At 40.4% G+C, this 23,367-nt stretch overlaps 2 protein-coding genes across 3 annotated transcripts in view; one reads left to right on the forward strand and one right to left on the reverse strand.

The window, feature by feature from the left end:
* The window catches only part of dnajc17 (DnaJ (Hsp40) homolog, subfamily C, member 17), a 28,509-nt gene extending 24,167 nt beyond the window's left edge, over positions 1-4,342 (forward strand). For both annotated transcript variants that reach the window (XM_058091059.1, XM_058091060.1), the window contains one exon: positions 4,087-4,342. In XM_058091059.1, the coding sequence (XP_057947042.1) occupies positions 4,087-4,212 (126 nt within the window). In that variant the 3' untranslated portion in view covers positions 4,213-4,342. The remainder of the gene's footprint in view (positions 1-4,086) is intronic.
* Positions 4,343-6,763: 2,421 nt separating this feature from the next.
* gchfr (GTP cyclohydrolase I feedback regulator) lies at positions 6,764-8,815 on the reverse strand. The gene is made up of 3 exons (XM_058090628.1): positions 8,648-8,815; positions 7,654-7,748; positions 6,764-7,100 (listed from the first exon to the last, which is right to left on the reverse strand). The coding sequence occupies exons 1-3, from the start codon at positions 8,681-8,683 to the stop codon at positions 6,971-6,973; spliced, it is 261 nt and encodes an 86-aa protein (XP_057946611.1). The 5' UTR covers positions 8,684-8,815; the 3' UTR covers positions 6,764-6,970.
* Between the last annotated feature and the right edge of the window lie 14,552 nt (positions 8,816-23,367).

The raw sequence follows: 23,367 nt of genomic DNA on the forward strand, positions 1-23,367 counted from the left end.
TGGATCCGTTTTTGTCATACCTACTGTTGCTGACTATTATTCTCTGTTTGACGAGCCTTTTCTAACATTCCATGCTACAAACAAGTAATAAAAGTATATATGATTTGTGTTGATTTGGGATTGGGGCTTGACACCCTATCTGCTTGCCATTAATGATTATTGTACATTTCATGTACTGTGCATATTGTGTGAGTCACCACATTTGCAGCAACAGTGGGTGGTCATTGGTAATTGTAAGCTGAGAATGTACTGCTGTGTCTCCTGGCATGAAATCATTAGTAATTATTAAATCACGATCTTTAGATCAAGAGCAGAGATTTCAAGTAAACAACATGCGGCGTGGATACGTTCCGCTAGTTTTTCTGCACATTAAACTGTGTAAGGAGCCATGTTAACATGGCAACCCAGAATAAACAGACACTACCCGTTTGTTTGTTTGGAACTTTCATTTCATCTTTTCTTCCCTTTGCTTATAACGCCTGACCTCTTTTTCACATCTCCAAGGTTGAGAGTGCGTTCTTACCAGTCTCACGGCCATATTTGCTTTAGTGGGAAATCTGTTGCAATCAGAGGTTTTCCCGCAAGGCTAGGATGTGAAAGACATAATTTTGCTTTTATAACGATGTATTGGTGGATATTAAAGAAGCCAAACCCCCCCACAACCTGCTATTCTGGGATCCTTGAGCCCATCCATCATACAGAGAAATGCCAGGGCAGCAGGAGTTCAGGCCTCTGCTGCCATTTCTCTTCTCAACTGTTTATTTCCTTTGCTTTAACAGTTTCCAAATAGCTCTGTCCAAAGTCCTCCCCTCTGTCCAGTACTGTGACCACATATAACCCTGTGCATACAGGTCTTCATGTATGTACCTTTTTCCTTTTACTCTTCTCATTGTTACAAAATCAGCAGTCTGCACGCAACAGCAATTACCTGTGCGAGGTTGCTCTTCACTTTTTGGGGATAATTGAGACATGACGAATACGTTAATATCTCTTGATTCCAAGTGCATCATGCTTTTAAAACATCTGCCTTGTGTAACTTTACAGCGAACGATCTGCAGTAGGTATTTACTAAGACCTTGTCTGCAAAATATCGCTGTCTTATCAAAGGCGTTCTTGTGCTGGAATTTTTTACTTCGGAACCAGATGTTCTCAGGCGTGCATGTAAATGGTTAAATGCAGGAAGTAGATTTGGGGCTTAATCTTTATGTAGTGTTTGTTCTTTACTAACAATAACACTATAATTGACCAGACCGTTGGGGTTTTATGTTTGCAGAGTTTCATAACGAGTAATGATTAATCCTCTACCAGAGCTTTTTCTGTTTAAGTTCACCTTGCAAGACGCATGTTCACTCATTAACGTGCATGCAATCTCTAAATAAGGGTTCACATCTTATAAATCATACAATCCATACCCCAGTGAGACAAACAGTTTAAGAAAGTCAACACACACACACGCCACCAAACAAATAGTTTTGTGATTAAATTCAGCCCAGTGTATTAGAGGCAAAGACAAGTCAGCCATTTCATGTCTTGGCAGCTACTGCTGTGATGTTTGTTCTTGGCTCAGTGACTATACGTAGAGTCTAAAGTATCTAATGACTTTCATGAGTAATCCATTGTCAAATACAACTTGACTACCTCTTGGGCTGCAGAATTAGGACACAATAAAGTGTGTAATGTTTAATCTGAACTCCTTGGCACGCCGTTTCAGTTTCAGAGATCATCCGTGAGGAAAACTATTCATGCAGGCTTTTAAACGCTGTTGGCTTCCATGTTTGACAGCTTGCTCTCAACACATGAGGTCTCTTCTTCACATTTGTAATCTTAATTGTTTGCACGTTTAAAAAAGATATAAGGGGATGTAGTTCTAACCCTCATTTGTTTTGATTTCCAAATATATTTTGCATGAGGAAATAAGGGAAGATTAGGGACTGATAGTAAAACAATTAAACACTACATTAAATTTACGATTCAAACCACGTCTATGGTGATACTATCATTAACAGTGGTTACTTTGTTGTAACCTACACTTCTATGAAAGTGAAAGTTTTGAATTCTGTGTAAATTATTTCCTGTGGGACTCATTGTTTTAAAATGTTATCAAATTGGACTTTAGACATTTGAGCTTGACTTGAGATATTTTCAACATGTAGTTGAAATTAAATATACTGTTATAACTTCCTGTTGGCCTACCACCCACCACAGTAGTTCAGAACTACTTGGAGGACATCTCAATCGTTGAAGATATTTTGTGTATTTTCCACATTTCTTATTGCCCAAATATTCTTTCGTTCTGTTCTCTCAGCACGATTGCTTCCATGCTTACTCACTGGTGCTCACACACGGGTCACACGACACATACTCCACCAAATGGTGTAATGTGCAGCTGATCCGACAACTTGTGCCGGGGGACTACAGTGGCCACCTGCACGGCGAGCTGCCTCCTGCTGTGTCTGAGAGGTAGTGTCAGACTCCATGTGTGTGTGTTTGTGTGTGTTTGCACACTTTGACTCACAGCACCGGAGGTATTCATGATGTCATTACTGGCCTGGGGTCAATCCGGGGTGTGCTGTTTTGTGGCCCGGCCAAGTGCTGATGTCACAGAGCTAATTCTCATCTTGTTTCTATGCATGTACTGTACATGTGTGTGTGTGTGTGCGTGCGTGTTTACTGCCATGCAGCTTTCTGCGGTGGCCTTGTACCCGCCTCACTTGACTTTGCACAGGGCCCCCTTGTTTGTGTTTTGTGGTCTCCTACTCTCTCAGATGCACGTATATGTGCACAGCAAGTGTTGAGTTTACAGGGTGATGCACTGGCTGAACATGTACATTGTTAGTTAGCACCCTGGGCAAGGAAACATCCCTCTTCCTTACAAGAAATGTGTCACACTGCACAGGAAGCGCCAGAATTAATGAAAAGGTCATACGTTTTCTGACTTGCACATCACCATAGTGACCATTAGAGGGCGGGGTGGAATTGAACTATCATTTGCCAAAGAGGCAGGAGCATTTCCGCCAGATTGCTTGTATACTTGCTTGTGTCCTGTTTAATTTGAGGATGCAAGAGCTATTTATTCTATCTAATGGCGTTTGCGTGATATTTCATAGTTACGTGTCAGACAAGGGCTTGAGCTCACATTACTGGAATGATAATAGCAGCTTTCCTCAATCCAGGGGCCGCATGGTGAGGGGGGGAGCGGGGGGGAACTTCCCCTCACCGACCCTCTCCTTTTCCTCAACACTTACCCTCTTTCTCAGCACATGGATGCTGGAGTCCCCGTGATGCTTTCCAGATGCCTTAGCTCTGAGTGCACTGACAAAACCTACCTCTCCTCTCTTCGGATCACTCGTGCTCTCCTTCCTTCCAGACTTTCAAGCACAGGCTCACTTGATCTCTCCTGCAGTACAATGTCTTGTTAAAGAGACACTTCCTTGGCCTCGCAGACGATCTGGATATGATCATGCAAAAACAATGGCGTTCTCTGAGGGTACTTGGCCTAAGAACTCTAAAAAAGACAGTAATTTGTGCACATAGTCACCGTAATTACATCCTTTTAAAAGCATCTGCTATATAGTCCACTTTTGTGTGCCATGTTGTGTGTGCGTTCCTATGCGTGGCATCTATGACCACATACACATTGTGTATGTAAGACGTCTGGCCCATGTTCCACTCTGCTTGATTAGCCATTAGCCAGTTGCCGCCCTCGCTGATTCTCTTGTCCATTCTAGTCCAATCATGCACAGACCTAATTCGGGCCCCTGTTTTTGTGATATAATGACCTCCGGCATCAAAATGATCATACTTGCTCTGCAGGCTGGTGTCTCACGCATGTTCACCCAGTCTGCGAAGGTCAAGGTTATGGTGCTTGACGTGAGGATCTGCAGAATGGTTGTGAAACATACATTGGATGTTGGCTGTATTCCTCTGTCTGTTTCCCTGTGATGTTGCTGTCAGTTAATTAAAAACAACTTAAGATTTGATGTTGTCATAATGGAACACTTGGCATAATGAAAGCATATGTAGTATATATATTTATATATATGTTCATACACTGCGTCACCTGTTGTATCTGTTTTTCATCTCCAGGGCTCTCTATCCAATGAGCGTGACTATGAAAGCGTGGTCATGATGAAGATGAGGCAGGCGGCTGAGCGTCAGCGGCTCATCGAACAAATGCAGAAGGAGGATGAGGAAGACGAAACCATATCCTAGCGCTGGAGGACCTGGCTCGGTACTATCCCGCGGCCAGTAAACGCAACACCTACTTTAAGGTTATTTTCATAAGACCATTATTTGCTTTGTTGTTATGTGTCTAATCAAGTCTTTAACAATTAAATCATGTCCATCATCTTAATGGTGTGCTGTGGGTTTCTCCTTTAGTGAAGAAGTGAATGGAGGGGTCAAGGGTTAAGTCATGTGGTCCCAAATGTCCTGTAAATCAGGGGTCTCAAACTCAATTTACCTGGGGGCCACTGGAGCTAGGGTCTGGGCGAGGCTGGGCCGCATCAGGTTTTCGGCAAAACGGCAAATAATTAAAAATTAAGAAACCACATATAGTTGGTGGGTAGACAAATTATTTTTTTCAGATTAAAATTAACAAAGCATTATTAGAGCCCTGTAGACATGACAAAACACAACTATAGTCACATTTATACTCTTTTTATTTACAACATATTGCACAACTGCAGGGTCTTGAGACACATGCTAACTCGCAAACTAGAGAGCTAGCGACCTAAACGGTAGCCTCCAAGTTATTTACTTTAAAATTAAAAAGCCAAAAACTTACCACTTCCACACGGATAGGGAGGATAACTATTAACAGTTATTTAACCTTTAACATGAACATTAATCAAACGTAATATTTTTTTCTGGGTACATGATACCATGCAGCATCCATATCAAACTTGCGTGGGCCGCACTAACATTAAACTTTCATATCAAGGCGTGGGCCTCAAACTAGTGTCCTGCGGGCCACATTTGGCCCACGGGCCGCGTGTTTGAGACCCCTGCTGTAAATACTGCAGCCATATTGTATTGATGCCTACATAACTGTGTTTGCATAAGCTGGACCATGCATTGTAATTCATTTGACTGACCTAAGGTGATCTATGAGCGTGAATACATTGGTTGCTTACCATTTAATGACCTATACATCTAGATACAATTTAGTCTTTGTTGAAACACTATACTTATTTATGACTCCTTAATGTAGCTATACCATGTCCAAGTCCTGTACTTGTCCAGTAATTCAGTGAAGGCAGCTGAGATATTTAGAGATCCAAGCCACAGTTCATGCGATGTGACTATGGAATTCTTTTCTCCCCCACGAATCCAGCCCTCCAGCCAATTTTGGAACGCAAGGTTGAATTTCTACATTTGTTTTCAGAATTCTTGCAGCCCCCACATGAGAAAACCGAACATGCATCAGAGGCCTAGAGATCTGCCATGCTTTACATGATTGTATCTCAAATTTCACTGTGATGAAATATTGAAATTTCGTCGTAGCCACCTTGTTTGCGTATGTGATGACAAATATAACTTTACGAGCGCAGACTGTATCCTGGCCTGGCCTTTTCTGCCCAGTAAAACAGCAAACGGCAAAGACTCAATAATTTAGAAGTACCTATTAGTATGATGCAGTGCAGCTCTACACCTTTGCTACTCATGTCACAATAATAATTTTTTTTAAATAGTGATATTTTTTCATTAGTTTTAAGGTTTTGTGGCCTAAGAAAGCCTGTGCAGTAGCTTTTTCTGCAGATATTGCGTTATTTAGGAACCACATCCCTGCCACTCCCATCTCTGCTCTGTGGCTTGGTTACACAATGTCCAGCTGTGGAACGTCGTGATGCGGTGGGAGACATCTGCTCCTCCTCTCCTTCTGCAATAGCCCCTCATCACATGGCTTTGTTTGTGTGTAGACTTTTGTGATCAACAAGAACAAAACGCAGGAACACAAAAATAATATGTTCAAATGACAGGAGAGGATATACAACTACAGAAAAGCACTTCACCACCACTTTGTGCTCATGCGAAACAGGATGGTAAGGATGAGCTTGTTGACTCAATCTTTCTTGTCAACAACACCAGCGCAACCTTGATAATCTTCCAGGCATCTTCTTCCTCTCTGACCTACTCACGCTACCTCTGCTGAAGATGTCAGTGGATGCCAGCTTTGGCCAGATGTGATGCATCATTGTGCATTTTGTGGTTCTCGCAGTCAGCCTCTTTACTTTGCATCCTCATCCTGCAGTGAGATGCAAAGGCATTGGGTACTGGTAGCGTAGTGGTACAAACTGCTGTCTTTCATGCAGTTCATGTGGTTTCATTTGCTGACCGGTGATTCAAACTCCAGCCATTGGAGCTCTCCGGTGCTGGTCCCAAGGCTGGATAAATTGGAAGGTTGTGTACTAGAGGTCATCTGGTGTAAAATAATTTTAAGTGACCCTTATTTACTTGAGAACGACTGAATTATCTGGTTGGGCTCCTACCCCCGATATTAGGGACGTAAAGAACACATGTATTTGTATTGAATCTGTACCAAACCAGAGGTTCCCACTTGGCACACATTTTAAATGAGTGAGACCTCCTGTTTAGTGTGAATAAAGATTTTGCACTGTATTTTTCTTTTTTGCGAATTTCATTGATTGGCGAATTACCCGCCAATAGTTTGTGTTGTTTGAAGAAAGCTTTGGTCTGTACAGTTTTCCAAATAGGGTGTTGAAATATCTTGTACATGCTACTATAGTAAGTCAACTACTCATTCACATTTTAACATGTTTAATAATAAAAATGACACATTTGCAAAAAAACTAATTTGTAAACATTTCTGCAGACATACTGATAAAGCACAAGTGTTTGTTTTCAATTACACATGGACAGTAAAACTATGTGATATGCTCATCACAGTAAGTAAATGTCACTAAATGAACAGGATGCAGGATTGATTTCCCTACGCAACAGTCTATCATCACTCTACGTCCTTGTGAAGGCACCACACGAGCGTCTGCCCCACCCCAGTCATTGTCAGCACGCGGTAGCCGATCTTCTCCAGCTTGTCCAACACCAGGCGAGGAGGCTGGTCCACATGGTACTCAGAACTACATGAGATAAACACACAGCGTTACAACCTACCGTAGAGGATGTCTCTGTCTCTCTCACTTGCTAATTCTGCTTTTCTTTCACTTCCCTCCACACCTTCATGCATTTCCCAGCAGCGTTTGAATCTTGTTGCCAATGACAACACGTCCCCGGTCTGTTTCCCATTAAACTGACCAGCTTATTCAAAACGTGCAAAGCCTTTTCCTTCTATCCACATAGGAGGTCCTACCCTTCCTTGTGACTTTGCTCTGATGACAGAATGGACATGTTTACTGCCAAAATGAAAGTAACACTCTTTTGTCCATATGGAAATTTAGCATTGCGTGAGCACGTTTACATAACACCTGGGAGCACAGAAGACCGCAGCCTTGGAAATAAGCCATTAGGCTTTATTGTCCCTGAGTTGGAGGAGGCATCTCCCAAATATAATTACATCAGGATGTACATATTTGTCATCTTGGGCAGTAAAAGGTGCTGTGCCAAACTATTACCTGCCGCAGGTGCCTTTTAATGTCCACCTGCGACCATGGCGGAGCGCTAATCAGTACTCACAAATTGTTTCCCAGGACGGTTGTTTTCATTGCTCCCAAGTAATTCATGACAGCTGGATCTGAATGCTCGTCTCCCACATTGGTTGGCCCATTCTCCTGAAAGACAACACATGTTTACTTTGTTGCACATGTTTGTTTGCTGTGTTGCCTGTGAGTTGTGTAACTCAAGTTTGGTTGCACCTGCAGGTGTCTGGCAGGGGCGCATCCTAATCCTCAAATAAGTAGACCACCTATAAATAGATGATCCAAATCTCAGGCAAACCAATTATGTTGCTTGAGTTGTGCAGGTAATTGAAAAAACATATGACAATTAAGTATTCATTACAACGACTTTTTGTGATGTAATTAATATGAATGCATGTTATTATGCAAGTCTACACTAACTCGTTTACTCTCCACTTAACCATCGACAACAACACTTTTCTAAAGGCTAACAGTTACAGCCCTCGTGCGACCCGGAACCGGAAGTCACACGTCGCGACAAGAGTCCAGGTATGTGGCACAAACTCGTTTACTCTCCACTTAACAATGGACAACAATATTTTTCCAATGACTAACAGTTACAACCCTCGTGCGACCCGGAACCGGAAGTCACGCGGCGCGACGAGAGTCCAGGTATGTGGCACAAACTCGTTTACTCTCCACGTAACAATAGATAACAACACTTTTCCAACGGTAGTTATAAAACAGTCACAGCCCTTGTGCGACCCGGAACCGGAAGTATTGGTGAAGCATTACATTGGGCTACATATAACATATTGTGGATCACAAACCTTTGCTGTTTATACAGTATATTTGTAATTTATGGCGCAATTGCCAATTTTGTTCTTTCAACACATTTTCAAATTGTTTTCCCCCCCTCCAGGCCCTTGCATTGCTATAATATACACATGACGACCAGCACTGATTTGCCGCTTGAAAAAAGCGGGACTTGTAGCTCCACCCTCACTTGAGAAAACACAACACCACACAAGAGCAGCCATATATTTACGCACCAGTCTGATCTGCGTGCTGATGAGCATGTACGGCATATCTCCCGCCTGATTCACACCGCTATTCCCCAAAGGATGGTTCCTTCTCAGACGCGACAGTCCTCCTCTTGCAAGTTGCGCTTCTGCTGACAGCTCTGTGCAGAATGCGGAAACACCCACCGCTGTGGACCAATCACAACGCGCCTTTCCGCCACTGTACAGTCATCAGATGTGATGGACAGTGTTTTTAACACAGCATTTATTTCAAGCAAATCCGAATGTTCAGTACCTTCCAGGTTTTAGGTCTATTTATTCACTGGACACTTCATTAGGTACACTTGTTCAATATAATAAAATCCAATACAATATCAGTATCAAAAATTCATAGAAATTAAGATACGAATGCTCTGTTTTCTCAGAGGTATGTTAAGTAAAAAGGTACCTAAAATGTTAAGCCAACCAGGGTCACCAACCAATCACAGCCATGCAAAACAGTCCCTTTTCAATATAAGAAGTTTGAGTTGAAACATTTCTGCAATTTGGGTCGCCCCTTGTCAAAGAGCTGTGATTGTGATAGCGGGTCCTGCAGCCAAACCAGTTTGGAACTACTGATATAAAGATCACCCACAACACTGAAAATCCATTCCACATTTTCCCTGCGACATTGCTTGCACTTTGAACCTGCAGCTTGTGTACCTTTTGAAGCATACAGACCCAACTAGAACACCATGAGATGAGATGAGCGGAAAAAACAAGTTCTGCCTCTCAAGTATGATGCAATTTATTTCACAATTATTGTTATTCTCCATCTGCAGTACCACTACTGTAAAAAACATACACTAAGCACATACTGTATAGTAGCCAAATAATGAATTGTTCATTCTCCATTCTTATTCATGTTAATGTGAATTAATTTGCCCATGTTATTACCTGTGTTATTTGTGTTACCTTCCACTGATCTGTAATATCCTCCTCGGGGATGGATGAATTTCCTCTGTGGTGCTGGATCCATCCTAACAGAAGGAAATGAAAGGCCGCAGCCAAACAACTCAGGCAGATACAGATAACATCAATAATAAATGCATCTGTGTTGATGATGGGGAGTAGTTATTTTGAACCATAATAATTCTAAGACCGGGCAAACCAGATCCCACTCATCTGTTTGATACTTTTGGATCATTTCTTCACGTATACCCATAGGGCTTTCATTGATTAAATACTGTTTACTGTTGAGAGCATCAAACATAACGATGTGGTGAAAGCATCAACTGCTTGCCATTTGAAACCCCTTCACTCCCTTACACAGGTACTGTGCACAGCTGAGAAGATTGCCACCTACTGGCTTTCAAGGTCATTGTCATCCTGAATATTGCTCTTTTTTGAATTAGTCATTATAACTGACTGAAATTGATAATATTCCACTTAAATATTCTGGTTCTTAAAGGAAAGAAAAGACATTAAAACATAAAAGACACCTTCACCTTTGCCATAGTAACCCTCTATAAACATGATCCTCTTCCTGGACTCCCACTGCTTTGCATCATCGGCTGCTGATTATTAGCTCCATGGGTCACCTCATCTTTGACCTCTGTTGACAAAGGAGCACATCCTTGGTGTGTCCACAGGAAGCTGTTTGAGCTTTTCGAGGAGGCCTTTAACTGCTTAGCAGTTGTTGTTGCAGCTCCATCTGCAACATCATTCTCTGGTGTGAGAGATGTGAAAGCTTTGGGACACAGCTGCTGTGTCACCAGGAAGTGGTAGAAAATGAAGAGTTGCACCTCCAGGTCTTTCCAAAGTTGAAATGATAATAATAAAAATGTCTTGTTAAGATCAAAATTTGAATTCAAAGAAATATGAAAAGTCAATACCCAGAAGTGACGGGCCGTGGCACAAATGGTCATAGTGAGCGCATTCCAGCAGGTTCGAGACGGAATCTCACCAGCAGGGGACGAATGGCTCAGTGTGGGTACAGCGTGTCTCAATACTTTTGTTCATAGAGTGCATAATTGTTTTCCAGTGCTACAGTTACATGTGACACTTTAGTCTGAGCAAATGTTCTTAATAAAACAAACTATGTTTCATAATGCAGAATCTGTCCTGCTTCAGACATCCACTGACCCCTTTTGTGATGAATGTGGCAGACAGATTTAGTCGAATATGTGTGGGTGAAAAAGCCTCCCTGCTAAAGCCATCGCTTTAATCAGTGAGCGAACGGGGAATGGTTCGTGTAGCGCTCTGTGTGCATTTAAGAATGATTTACCGTAAGTGTATGTTGGAGTGATACTACAATATTCAGCTGACAAATTTAAACTGCGGGAGATGCGAGACACCAGTCAGCCCCCTGATAGATGGAGTGTTAGGGTTATGTATCGTATAGGTTTACATCTCCTTAATTGTGATTAATCACTATATTGTGGAGCCATATGTTTCTTCTTGAGACTCCTTGGACTTGTGGCTTTATTGTTTCCCCCGTGAAGAGCTTTGCAGGGCCTCTGCTGCAAGGGGATAGATAGATCACCGACCTCCTTTCCTTTGCTGTTTTACAGATTACACCCCACGTTTTACGTAAAGTGTCTCCCAGCTGATGATATTATCCAGCAAACCTTAACTTCTCCTTCCCGACTGTTTGCTTCCTTTTCCTTTTCCCCCCCCTCTTCTCCCTCTGCGGCCACTTTTCCTGATAGATGGTTACACAATGCAACACATGTATGTTCACAATGTTGTCAACAGGTAAACATTCGTCTGGATAACATCAGATTTAGTGCCAGTCATCTGTTCTGGGACACTTTATCCAAATGATTACAAGCAGTGATGTCAGGAAACTGGAGCAATACTCTCTCACACACATTTGTCCCATAATCTCTGCTCAGACCTCACAAACAGAATTGATTGGCCTTTTATCAACAATAAACAACACACATGATCTCCATAGGGATTGGCTGTGTCTCCTATGTGCTACATTTTCATTATAACCATTGTCTCTGTTTCCTGCTCATTTGGTAGGGTAAATCATTAGAATCCACTTCAATTTATTTCAGGCAAATATCCCATAAGAAAAAATATATAAACATATGTAGACATGAATTAAAATTCACTTGTAAGAGTGAGCAATACTTGGTCACAAATTATGTTTTCCATCTAAGAACAACACAACATCTCAACAGCATATTTTAAGGTTAAAAGTCGTGATTACAATTCCAATGTAATGGACCACATTTTTTATGTCTAAATAAGGAATCCTATTTTGCAGGATCACCAATTAACTGTGTTAAATGAGGGATTACTTTATAAAACATGTTTAAAAAAAGGGAGTTTGCACATTTTTTTTGCAAAAGCGATCAGGTAACATACAGACAATTACTCTCGAAAGGCAAATTATCCATCTATATTATAGCACACAGAACAACAGGTGGAATAGGAGTCAGCCGTGTTAACCTAACACATTAACGGTTCTTCAGCTACATAATAGCATAAAGACATTTTTGGGGGCGGCTGAATGGGATAAATTAACATAACATAACAAGCAAGCAAGAAAAGTAACTAGCAAGTTATCAGTCAGTAAGTTCACCGAGCTCTCGATCTCTTTCCATATCATTGAATCCAGTGAATACTTCATGCCTTTGGTGTGACTGGGAACAACTCCAGTTTATAGCAGCACATAGTAGTTGTCACCAGACCAGAGCGCCCTTTTGTGGTTGTCAACGGTAATGTTGACAGTCAGTATGAATTAGCATTTAAAATTAGGTTAATGATTTGTATATATATTTTTATATGTATATATAAAAGTCGTACCTGTCTACAAGTCACAGGACCAGCCAAACTGTGAAAAAAAAATATGACTTATCATCCGGAAAATACAGTTACTGGATTAATTGAGTTAATGTGGTACACTTGTGTATTGAATACTTTGTACATGACTGTATACAACAAAAAGATATAGGGTTAGTGTGGTGTGTTAAATAGCATTTAATGTTTATTCACATTGGATACCAGATTGATTCGAGTTACTCTAAAAGCTGAGCGTGTTTAAGTAAAGTGTACGGGGACACAGAAGTCGGAAAGAGAAGACTAATTTTTAGAAAGCAATGACAGCATCGATGTACACATCATGATTCACATTAGGCCCGTGGTCATCGTCATGATTTTATTATAAAGCAACAGCATGTGGTTTTTGTTTATGAACAAGTTGCGAGGACGTAATCTGCTCCACTGGAGCTTCACTTCAAGAGGAATGGCTCCTCTTAGTGAAACAACTCTGACAATGAGCTTGGCAGCAGCAATGGGACAGCTTGACTTTGTTTAATGCATAGCAGGCGGGTTTCCTCTTTCACACAGAGATGTTTACACTGAAATATTTCTAAACACTTGTACAGGAGTGTGTGTTGCCATTATTCCAGGAGCCACTTCACGTCATGTATTTCTCTCTTCGGTTACTTGTTATCTACCGCTGAACTCTCCACCCGAAAAAAGGCCTGACGTGTTGGTGATTTATGAGGACTGTTAAATTTTGTGCGTCAACAGACATTACATTGTCCCACTGAAGGCCCAACATGGTTTTCCATTAATAAATCAGAGGTTTCTTCAAAGGAAGAGCACTACTGTCTGCTAAATATACTGTTTGGGGAGTCTCAGATTATCCAGATGCAGAAAAATCTCTAATACTCTAATAGTTTGCAACACAGGAACATTTCAATTGCTGTGGCCTTTGCTTGCCCAGACAACATAGCAGGAAAGGGATCACCGGACAATGAAGGTTATGGTAGTCCTTCAGGTGCGTATCAGCACCGTACCTTTAATCGGCTTTCCTGAGTTGCGTGTCCTGAGGTCTAAGTGACCCCTTCAAACGAATTTGTGTCTATTACTACAAAATTGTGCTTTTACTAACATTGTGTCCAGCAAAGAAGGCAACAGGTCTGAAAAGTGCTTTTATTACCCTGAGGGACAAAATAGAAAAGTCATCATCTCGGGTCTGATTCTGTAATGTATGTGTCACTAGCCACGTATACATGGACCCAAATATTCCAATTGCATTTGGTTTATTTGCTCAAACTGAAAGAATGTAACCTTTGTATAACCTCATTAATGAACATATAATCGGATTCACACGAGTGGAATATTCCTTTCCCCAATCCGATTGAGGTATCTTGTACCCGCTCAAACGGAAAGTTGTCAGGGTGCGTTCTTCTTTGTCAGGTTTTTCTTCTTCTGTTGTTTATTGGCGGTTGGCAAGCAGCTTCTATGGATCTGTGGCCATCTATGGAACAGAATCTAAACACTTCTATACTTTATTTTACAAGTACAGTTTTTCTTTAAAATGAAAATATGTCTATATAAAACATATCCCAAGTTTGATTATAAAATATTAGCAAGTTTGAATTTTATCTTTTACTGTTTACATTTATTTCTTCAGTTTTAAAAATGGAGGCGGGCAATCGGCACTGGACTGCTGCGGAAAGTTCGTTTTGATCCAAACTAAATTTCAAGACTGGATGAATGAAAAACTCACAATACGGAGTTATTCCAAAAAGTGAAAGAAAAACTTGGGGAAGTCGGTATCACGTGATGTTGATGTTTTGCATGTGCATGTCCCATGAACTATTCTGTTTGATGATAGCGGCATGTAGACAGAAGATTGGAATATTCCTTTCCATGTATACCATTGATTTCGGAAAAGTCATTCGGAAAGATTCCTTTCGAAAAGTGGAAAAACTCCTCATGTAAACGTATCAATGGAGGGCCGAGACATGCAGGTTTTGTCTTCAACCAGTTTCTCCAACAGGTGATTTAATTGATGATCTACTTCCCTCAAATTGAAGGACTTGTTCAGCATTAAAACTCCTTAGCGTTAGTGACCGACTGGAAAGAAAACCTGCCGTGCCTCAGCCCTCCTTGGCACAGGTTTGACAACGCTGCTAATGAATTCTAATGATTCATTAGTAGAATACACACACAACTTATTTGTTCAGAATCATCATGACTGTTTCTTGGCTGATCAAAATCTCAGGGTTTTGGGGCTTGATGGTGCATGTAGGGTCCATTATGTTACCAAATTTGATTCCTTAGCTCTGCAAAGAGCTTCAAACTCAATTTGGAAAGCTCTGGCCAAGGGTGAAAATGCCTTCAGCATAGACGGTAGATACCATATACGTCAATTGTAGCCAATCAGAAGCCTATAGAAAGTAATTACAAGAAAAACACATACTAACACATACTCTACTCCACTACTAATAATGTTACACTGAACCCTAGAGTCCTTGAGGACTAGCATTTGACTGCCCTGACCTCAACCTAATCAAAGATCTTGGGGAGCATCAGCGACCTTGGACTACTTTGATGTCTCGTATGGTTCTTGTCTAGATAGAAATGTAGCTTTACATGTGCTCAAATGCACACATGCTGTTTTTGTTTTACAAAATGATAGATGAAGCTGAGAAAAGAGAGGCCCGTTCTCCTGTGGTTGGTATGCGGTTGTTCTATTTCCAGACCAATAGTTCACTGACACTTATTTCATTCAGAATGTGCTGCCTTTATTACAAGCTCGCACTGAGGCACAAGGTCGCTGAGAAGACATGGACACCCACAATGCCACACACACCATTTGACCATATGCCTGTGGGCTATTTCTGTTGGCATTTTCACTCTCTCCGCCAGTCTCACACTTTTATTACACCCAGAGAGTGAGCTTGAGTAATGAGACTTAATATCTAATCCAGGCCTCCTTTTTCTTATCTTTGTATTCTCACTCCGTCCTCAGCTTCCAGGAAACGAGTGTCTTCAATTTGCATCTCTCTCTGTTAAAGCCACTCATTCCGCATGAAGTCATAATAAGTCAGATGCTCTTATCTCCTGTTATCTCCATTTTCCGATGGCATTGTAAATTGTGATGTCAAGTGAAGATCAGGAAATTAGAGCTTATTAAAGGATGACAGTTTGGTTTATTATTATTATTTTTAGAATGTTTGACAGCTAACTTTGTTAGAGCAACACACAGTTTTTTAACACCAAAGTGAGGAAGTGGAGGCATCAATCAATTATCCTGTCTCTCTTTATCAGATATAATATATGGTGTATAGACCTCATAATAAAACAGTAGAAAAAGTGGGATTTCTGGAAAATATTATATAATTGTGTTGTGCAAAAGGCCTTCACTAGTTTTACAAATACAAATAGCAGTATTAGGTGGAAATCACAGGACGAACTGACAAACCCAAATATATATACCTATATATTGTAGGGTTAGTATAGAATTGCATATCTAATTGTGGCCAAAAGCATTATGGAACTTGCCTAAAGAACTACAGTCCATTCTGAAGGCCACAAAAGTATTTCCAGGTATTGAAGAACTATTGAAAAACTGGACAAAACATCAGACGAGGATGTTTGCAGGAGGAACCGACTCCGTTATATTATTCTCTTCCGTGCTGAGATGTCCCATGGTGTTCCAGGAAAGAAAAACTTGTCTGGGAGGGATTCCTTCCCTCTTCCACTCTCCTTGTCCCACCATCTGCAGGCCAACCTTCCTCTCCTCCAACTCATTATCTTTTTGCATCCACCCTTTTCATTCCAAATCGTCCATCTCGTCATGGCCTTCACCACTGCTTCCCGTCATCTTTATGTCTCGGTGTGCGCTCCAAAAAAGCAGGAGCCTGGGGTGAGTGGCTGCTTCCTATTCCATGCCGGAGACGTCCCAACTGGGCCACAGCCTAATGAATCATTTCCTCTGAGATACAGTAAAAAAAAAAAATCACATTCAGAGTTAGAAGTTGAGATGATGCCCAATTCAGCTTGTGTGCCTTCTTTTCTCTTGGTGCAAAGTACACATGCGTACGTACACACTGCACACACGCTAACAAGTCAACAAATACAAGACAAATATTGTCTGCGTCGTTCTTGTTTTCTTTTCCAGACAGCGACTTAGCCCCTGGAAGTTTGATCTGAATTAACATATGGATATCAGATGTTCCTTCCGTCTCGTTAGTGTGCTGTGAGTCCTTTTCCTCCCACAAAAACAAACACGTCAGTCATCATCATATACATTCAGTATGTAAACTGTAGATTCATGCAATCAGTCACACGGCCCCGTTTGAACCTCCAAACGGACTCATAGAAACATCCATGATCAGCCTGCACTTTGTCACGTACCATCTCCCTCTGGCTTTGTGGACCTCCCTGCTGTACAAGCTGTGTGACTTGGCAGTACTTAGCATTGCACTGGAAAACAGTACCCAAAGGAACTGTGTGTGTGTGTGTGTGTGTGTGTGCAAGAAAAGATGCTGAATGCACTCTGCACTATACTGAACGTGTACAGCATGTTGGTGTTTATGTTAAGCTCCATTAAACAGGTGGCTCCATGTTGCCGTGGAACCAGATGCTAATCCCATATAGACGAAACACCCCCCGCCTCCACCTAAACACACACCTTACCCATCCATAGACTGTATTTCAACTCTCCACTTTCCTCCATTTGCCCCCCCTTTGGCTGTTTGATTTGGCCATTTGCCCAGGTTACCATATATTCTGTCCCAAAGTTACACTCATTTGGGAGGATTATTTTTCTTTCATGCGTGTTGTGTCTTCACGTGTAGTTCCTCTATATACCCTGACCCCCCCCCAAGGTCCTTATGCCACCCATATCAAGAGACCACCAGATGAGTAAATGAGCCACATTAGGGACATGGAAAGCTTGATCTGTTTCCGATCAGGACTTCTCTGCGGCGCATGTTACATGTTACATGTTACATGTTACATGATGCACCCACTTCAGTAACAGTAAAGGCATTCATTAACATTTAAGTTTTATTTTGGAATTTTTATTTTGAATTTCATAGCTTCACTCTGTCACACTTTTTCGAAAATATATTAATAAAGCTGTTTTCTTGTTGAATACAGTCCATTATTAATCAATGTTTAAGCTTATATTTCATATTTTTGACTAAATGTTGCATATTTTCTGCATAAATTAAGCATTGAGCATTTTCAAGCATAGAAAGTATTGTACAAGTATTCACTCGGGGCTCTGTTTTCGTAAACACATGCACACACACCACATTTGATTACCGGAATTATCTCACAACAAGCACAATAATCTGTAATAAAGGCCTCTTTAAAAACAACCCAGCCGATTGTTACGGTCGTAACCCAAGGCAAGATGAAACTCAACTCTGAACCCCTGACCTCACTTCCTGTGAGGTCAGGAGGCTCACATTTATAGCAACACACAAGCATGAGTCTTATTTATGTCTTAAATGACTTATTTACTTTCATTCCGTTGACTAAATTGGGTAACAGGATGGTAAAAGCGACTATAGGGGTGTTAGTGGTTGTCTGGAGGGCTCTAATAATCATATTTAGAAGCCTCTGAACAGGTTTTCTATGCTAAAACTATGAACTATTTCATTTCTAAATAAGGAATCCTGCTTTGTGGAAGTTCAGTTATCACAGTCAGGTCTGGAACCAATTAATCGTGATAAAAGACCTCCATCCCAGTGAGGTTGACTATAGTAGTTAAGGGTGATATGTATGGAATTTGGAACTCTCTAAAATTTAGACATTTTGCTCGCCCAAGCAAATTCTTGTATTTAATCCACTGGGTATGCAAATGTTTCTTTTATTTAACCTGTCCTTGTTTTACAAATCCCGGCCTTTTGCCCAATATCAGCTGGGATAGGCTCCACATCTGGCCACTGTGTGTGTGTGTGTGTGTGTGTGTGTGGTGGGGTTAATGACTATGACTAATGGGAAAGATGCCGACATTTATGGTTTCATTCTGTCTGCTTTCCACTTTTTTTTCCCGAATTTTAGCAAAAATAGTTTTTGCTAGTCATTTCTCAAATAAACTAGGGATTTCCCAAACAGTTTCTTACCGGGAGGCAAACTTATTAAAATACACTGTGTATTGAAAATGTTTTTATAGCCACAAACATGACTCAAAAAGCCCTTTGCCTGAAAAGATGCCTGTTTGATGGTGATGATCAGCATTGCACTCTGACAATTGATGACACAATAAAAATGGACCTGTGACCCATTGTTAAAGTTTGGAATAGGCTGGAATCTCCCTTCAGGTTGCAGTTTAGTTTATTGCAAATATATGTGTGGTGTATGTGGTTTTAATACATTATTTGCAAGAGCTTGCGATAGTATGCTTGTTTGCATTGTTTACAGTAATCCCTCCATTATTGCGGGTAACTGGTTCCAGATCAGAGCCTGATAAGTGACCCCAAACTTTTAAATATGTTTTTTAACCATGTTAGAGCCCTGTAGATAGTCACCTTTACACTCCAGTAGACATAATAAAAGTAAATAAGCCCTTTAAGATTCATGCTTGTGTGTTACTATGAATATGTTCTTTTTTTTACTGCACTTTCTGTGCATTACATACATATAAAATAAGGTTTTATCTTTTTGATTCTGTAAAAAATCCACTCTGCTATTCCATATAAGTCCAAGAAAATTTCCTCAGCTTCCCCTGACATTTGACATCCAACGAGTCGCCGAATGGTAAAAGGATTTTATGTACTTTATGTGTCAGTAATTCTGTCATCACCATCCACCTCTGGTTTTTTAAACATCATGTGAAGGTCAGACGATTTTATTTACATACATATAGGCCTCGCAGACTTACATAAACTTTTCCATTCCGACACTCCATGGTCACATATTCATATTCAATACATTGTAGCTTTGCCACTCTATGGCCATATCGTGGAGAGCGACGCCAATTCAGCAAATCATTTTAATGGGTCAATAAAGCCGATATATTTTTCTGGCTTCTTTGTTTCAGTATTTAATGAAATAATCACTTGCAAATGTGTAGTGGCGTATAACAGACCTGATGAAAGCTAACTTCCCTTTTCACATACTGTACTTGACTACACATATTGGTTAGCCACATAATAAATCAATGCTTGGATTCCTAACTGAATGTGTTATGACCTATAAAGCACTATCAGTTGATCATTTAGTTTGGCTGCTACCATCCAAGATGATTAGTTGTAATTTATGACATATTATCATTGTGTTTTGGTTGCGGGGTTGTTGTTGGCAAGGTAGCAGGAGTGGGAATGAGGCAGAGGATGAGAACAGTCAGTGTGAAAGAAAAAGCCATGTTGTAGGCCGGTTAGAGATGGAAACTACAGCTGACTCAACTAGCTTTATGTTGGATTTTGCGTTACAAGTGAAAAAGTTTGACTTTTTTTTTCCGTCAAGTAACTCTGGTTTTGGTAGTAAGCATTCAAACCCAATTGAATGAAAACCAAAACGGAAATAACGTAAATCCAATTAATCTGTTCCAGACACTCAAATATATATATTTTTTTATTAAGAATAATTATAGTTGTACATGCAAAAACAATGCAAAATACTTATAAATGATGAATTTAAAATAATTTTTACCTTTTGACCCCATCCGGGCACAAAAAGTTTTTTTTGAATTGAACTGAAGTATTGAAAAGAGTTCTTTCTTTAATTCAATGCCGTTTCTATGAGTGGGATGCTTTGTTTGGGCACTTGATTCCATGGAATAAAACTGATTACGTTCATTTGTTATGTGCAATATTTGGCCATACGATAACCAAGGCGGTGTACACAAACTGGGGCATATTTTGGGTATGAATTTTATTCGTACAGAAACCGAGGTACCGCTGTATGTGCCTTTTAAATGTAACAGAAACAGGGCTTTTCAAAGTGTGAGACGTATAGGTGAGGTCCTAACTAAAACCTTGGTTAGCATCATTTATCGCTTTCAAACCAAAACGTACACTAACTGAATACATTTTTCCCATAAGAAGTAGTGCAAATCCAATGAATCTGTTCCAGACACTCAAAAATGTTAATATAAAACATGTTTTTACAGTTTTACAATTGTAATTTACGTACATGCAGAAAACCATTTCAAACGCATATACATTAAAGACGAAAGTGCTTCCTTGTGTGTCTGACCCAGATGTGACTACACAGAAGAATCATTTCATTTTATTTGGAAATCAATCTTAATTTACTTTCATTTATTTACCAAAAGGACCTTGTACTGATTCAGAATTCTCTACATTTTGCCGTCATGTACCTCACATTACGGAAGGGGATAAGTCTCCACTGCAGGCTTGGGTATATTTGTCTTGCGTGAAATCAACCAAAGGTCTTTGCTCTCTAAAGGACTCCTACTTTTTATGATTGGGCATAAATCAATGACGGACTTCATGTTAGGGCCTTCTCATGCAGCGGTTTATGGAATGAGGAGTAGGTGTGACGGCCACATAGGGACAAACCAAATCACCACTATGGGATGTGAGCGCTGAAATTCCATTGTTTTCAGAGTTTTTCCCCTTCGCGGCTTTCGGAGAGAGCGTTGTTTTCTCAGCTGGTGCATTCAAGCGGACGCAAGCAGGCTCGTAAATGTTTGTATGTCTACAGTCAGCATGCTGTATGGATAGAGGGATTAATATCGTGGAGCTTCCTCTCAATACACTCATTTCACGCACTTCGACCTACTGTGAGATGTTTCTAATATTTTGCTCTTTATGTGTAGCTAAGTCAGATAACCAAAATATTAGAAACAGCTCTCAGTATGATGCAGTACAGTTCTACAAGCAGAATAATAAACATTGTTAAATGCAATCCCCTTTAGACAGTGTCAACCCAAAGTGACCATTATTTTCTTAGTAAAGTGATTCAATATGGCTCTCATTAGATGTGTAGTCTCCAGTGTAGATGTCATATTGTATTCCAAGTGTATTGTTTTGCAATAATCTTCTGTGTTGTAATCTCCAAAGTACCACAACACTGTGGTGATGTGGTGTGTGATGTTGAACTAATACCAGATCAGATCAGTTTCTTCAGATTGTGTAAAGGCGAAGGTTTGTAGAACATTTAGATTTCCATTTCCCAGTTGAGCCATAACAATATTTATATGATGTTTTTTTTTTCCTTCCTCTGCAATCCGAGGAATGATCACATGTCCCAGGAATAATAAATATAGTCCAAAATTAGAAACGCTTGTCATTTTTGGGTTTTTTTTCTTGGGTTTTGAGAGTTTGGGATCAGGTTAAAGTTGGAGTAAAGATTACTGCAGAGCAGTGAAGTGTGATGAGGGCCACAGAGTCAGATTTACATGCACGCCCCCTCCAGGGAATGGTACAGTCTGCCTCACCTTATGATTTTACGCTGCAGTTTATTATCCAGAATAGAATAGAATAATGATGTCACATGTAGATTAAAAACCACAGCTCCCCTTCTGTCCCAAGGTGTCCCCCAGGGATAGTTATTGTCATTTTAACTGTATTTGTCCAGTATTCTACTAAATGTGACAAGTTTCTGCACGACTTAGTCTGTTTTCAAACAATCCAGATACCCGACTGGCCGTGCAAATCCCAATTTTCAAAATAACAACAGTGCTTCAGTGTGTACAAGCTGGTGGGCCCCTTTCTATATAAATTCTCTTGGGCCATGTCCAGAAGCCAAAAGGGGAAACGGGGGCAAAGCGTAGTGGATTTGTTGGCTGCAACTTCTGGCAGATTTTTCACCATTGTGATGCTGAGACATGGGATGGAGAGAAAGAAGGAGCAGAAATGTCTTCTTTTTGCTGGCGGTGGAAGAGGAGGCTACCTTGGAGGCTCGTATAGGTCTCGGTTCCTGGCAGACAACACGGCAGGGGGTGAGAGTGTGCGTGGGAGGAGTAAAAGGAAAAGAAGAGGGAGGGTTGCGGTGGTATGCTGCGACGCCTGTGCTACTGGAGAGTCAGCCAAAGTCCAGCGCTAGCTTAATGGGTTCTCCTCTGCAATGTGATGCCGGTTTGGAGAATTGGAGCAGACACCCCGACTCCTGTCTGCGCTGCTTGGCGTACTGTAAATGTGAACTCTGGGTGGCGCTGTTTTCTGAAGGCAGGTTGACTGGTATTGACCGAGTTTAGTTGGTACTACGGAGTACCAATTCACGTAAAGTCACCCGGTACCATGTTTTGGTACCTTAATGCATCCTTGTGACTTGCTGTTTATGTGAACCATGAGACAGGTTAAACATACATCGAAAAGATGAAATAAGATAAAATACTTGTTTAATACATAAATCAGCAACAGTAGGTATGTTCTTTGACTGGCACTGATTGACAGATCAACAATCTGTCCCTGTCCCTGTTTAGCCAGCCTTGAAATTTGGCATGGTAATGGTTTTATTTCATTTGAACATGCATCAGATTACAATTGAATGCATCCCATAATCAGTTCACAGTTCCACATGTCCAAGAGGAGTAGGAAGAAGCAAAGCTTATTAAATCCTACCCCTCCATCTGGTACTTTTACAATCAGTAACTGTTACATTTGTTCACTTCCTGCTTTCCATCATACAGTTTAAGTTTTTTTTTTTTTTTTTTTAATAATGCACCACGTACCAAAGTACGAGGTGATATGACCATACAATGACATAATGGTTACCATAGTAACTGTCAATATAGTGATATATATATATATATATATATATATATATATATATATATATATATATATATATATATATATATATATATATATATATATATATATATATATATATATATATATATATATATATATATAGCACATCATGACTGGTTCAAGACTCTTCATCCTTGTATTTAGCAAACATCAACTGCTTGTATTGTTTCTTGAATTGGCTCATCGTTGTGCATTGTTTGAGGTCCTTACTCAATCCATTCCATGAAAACACATACATATTATTATTCTAAGCTATATCGAGTCAAAAAAAAAATGCATTTA

Source organism: Doryrhamphus excisus, chromosome 13 (genome assembly GCF_030265055.1).
Source record: "Doryrhamphus excisus isolate RoL2022-K1 chromosome 13, RoL_Dexc_1.0, whole genome shotgun sequence".
Lineage (NCBI taxonomy): Eukaryota > Metazoa > Chordata > Actinopteri > Syngnathiformes > Syngnathidae > Doryrhamphus > Doryrhamphus excisus.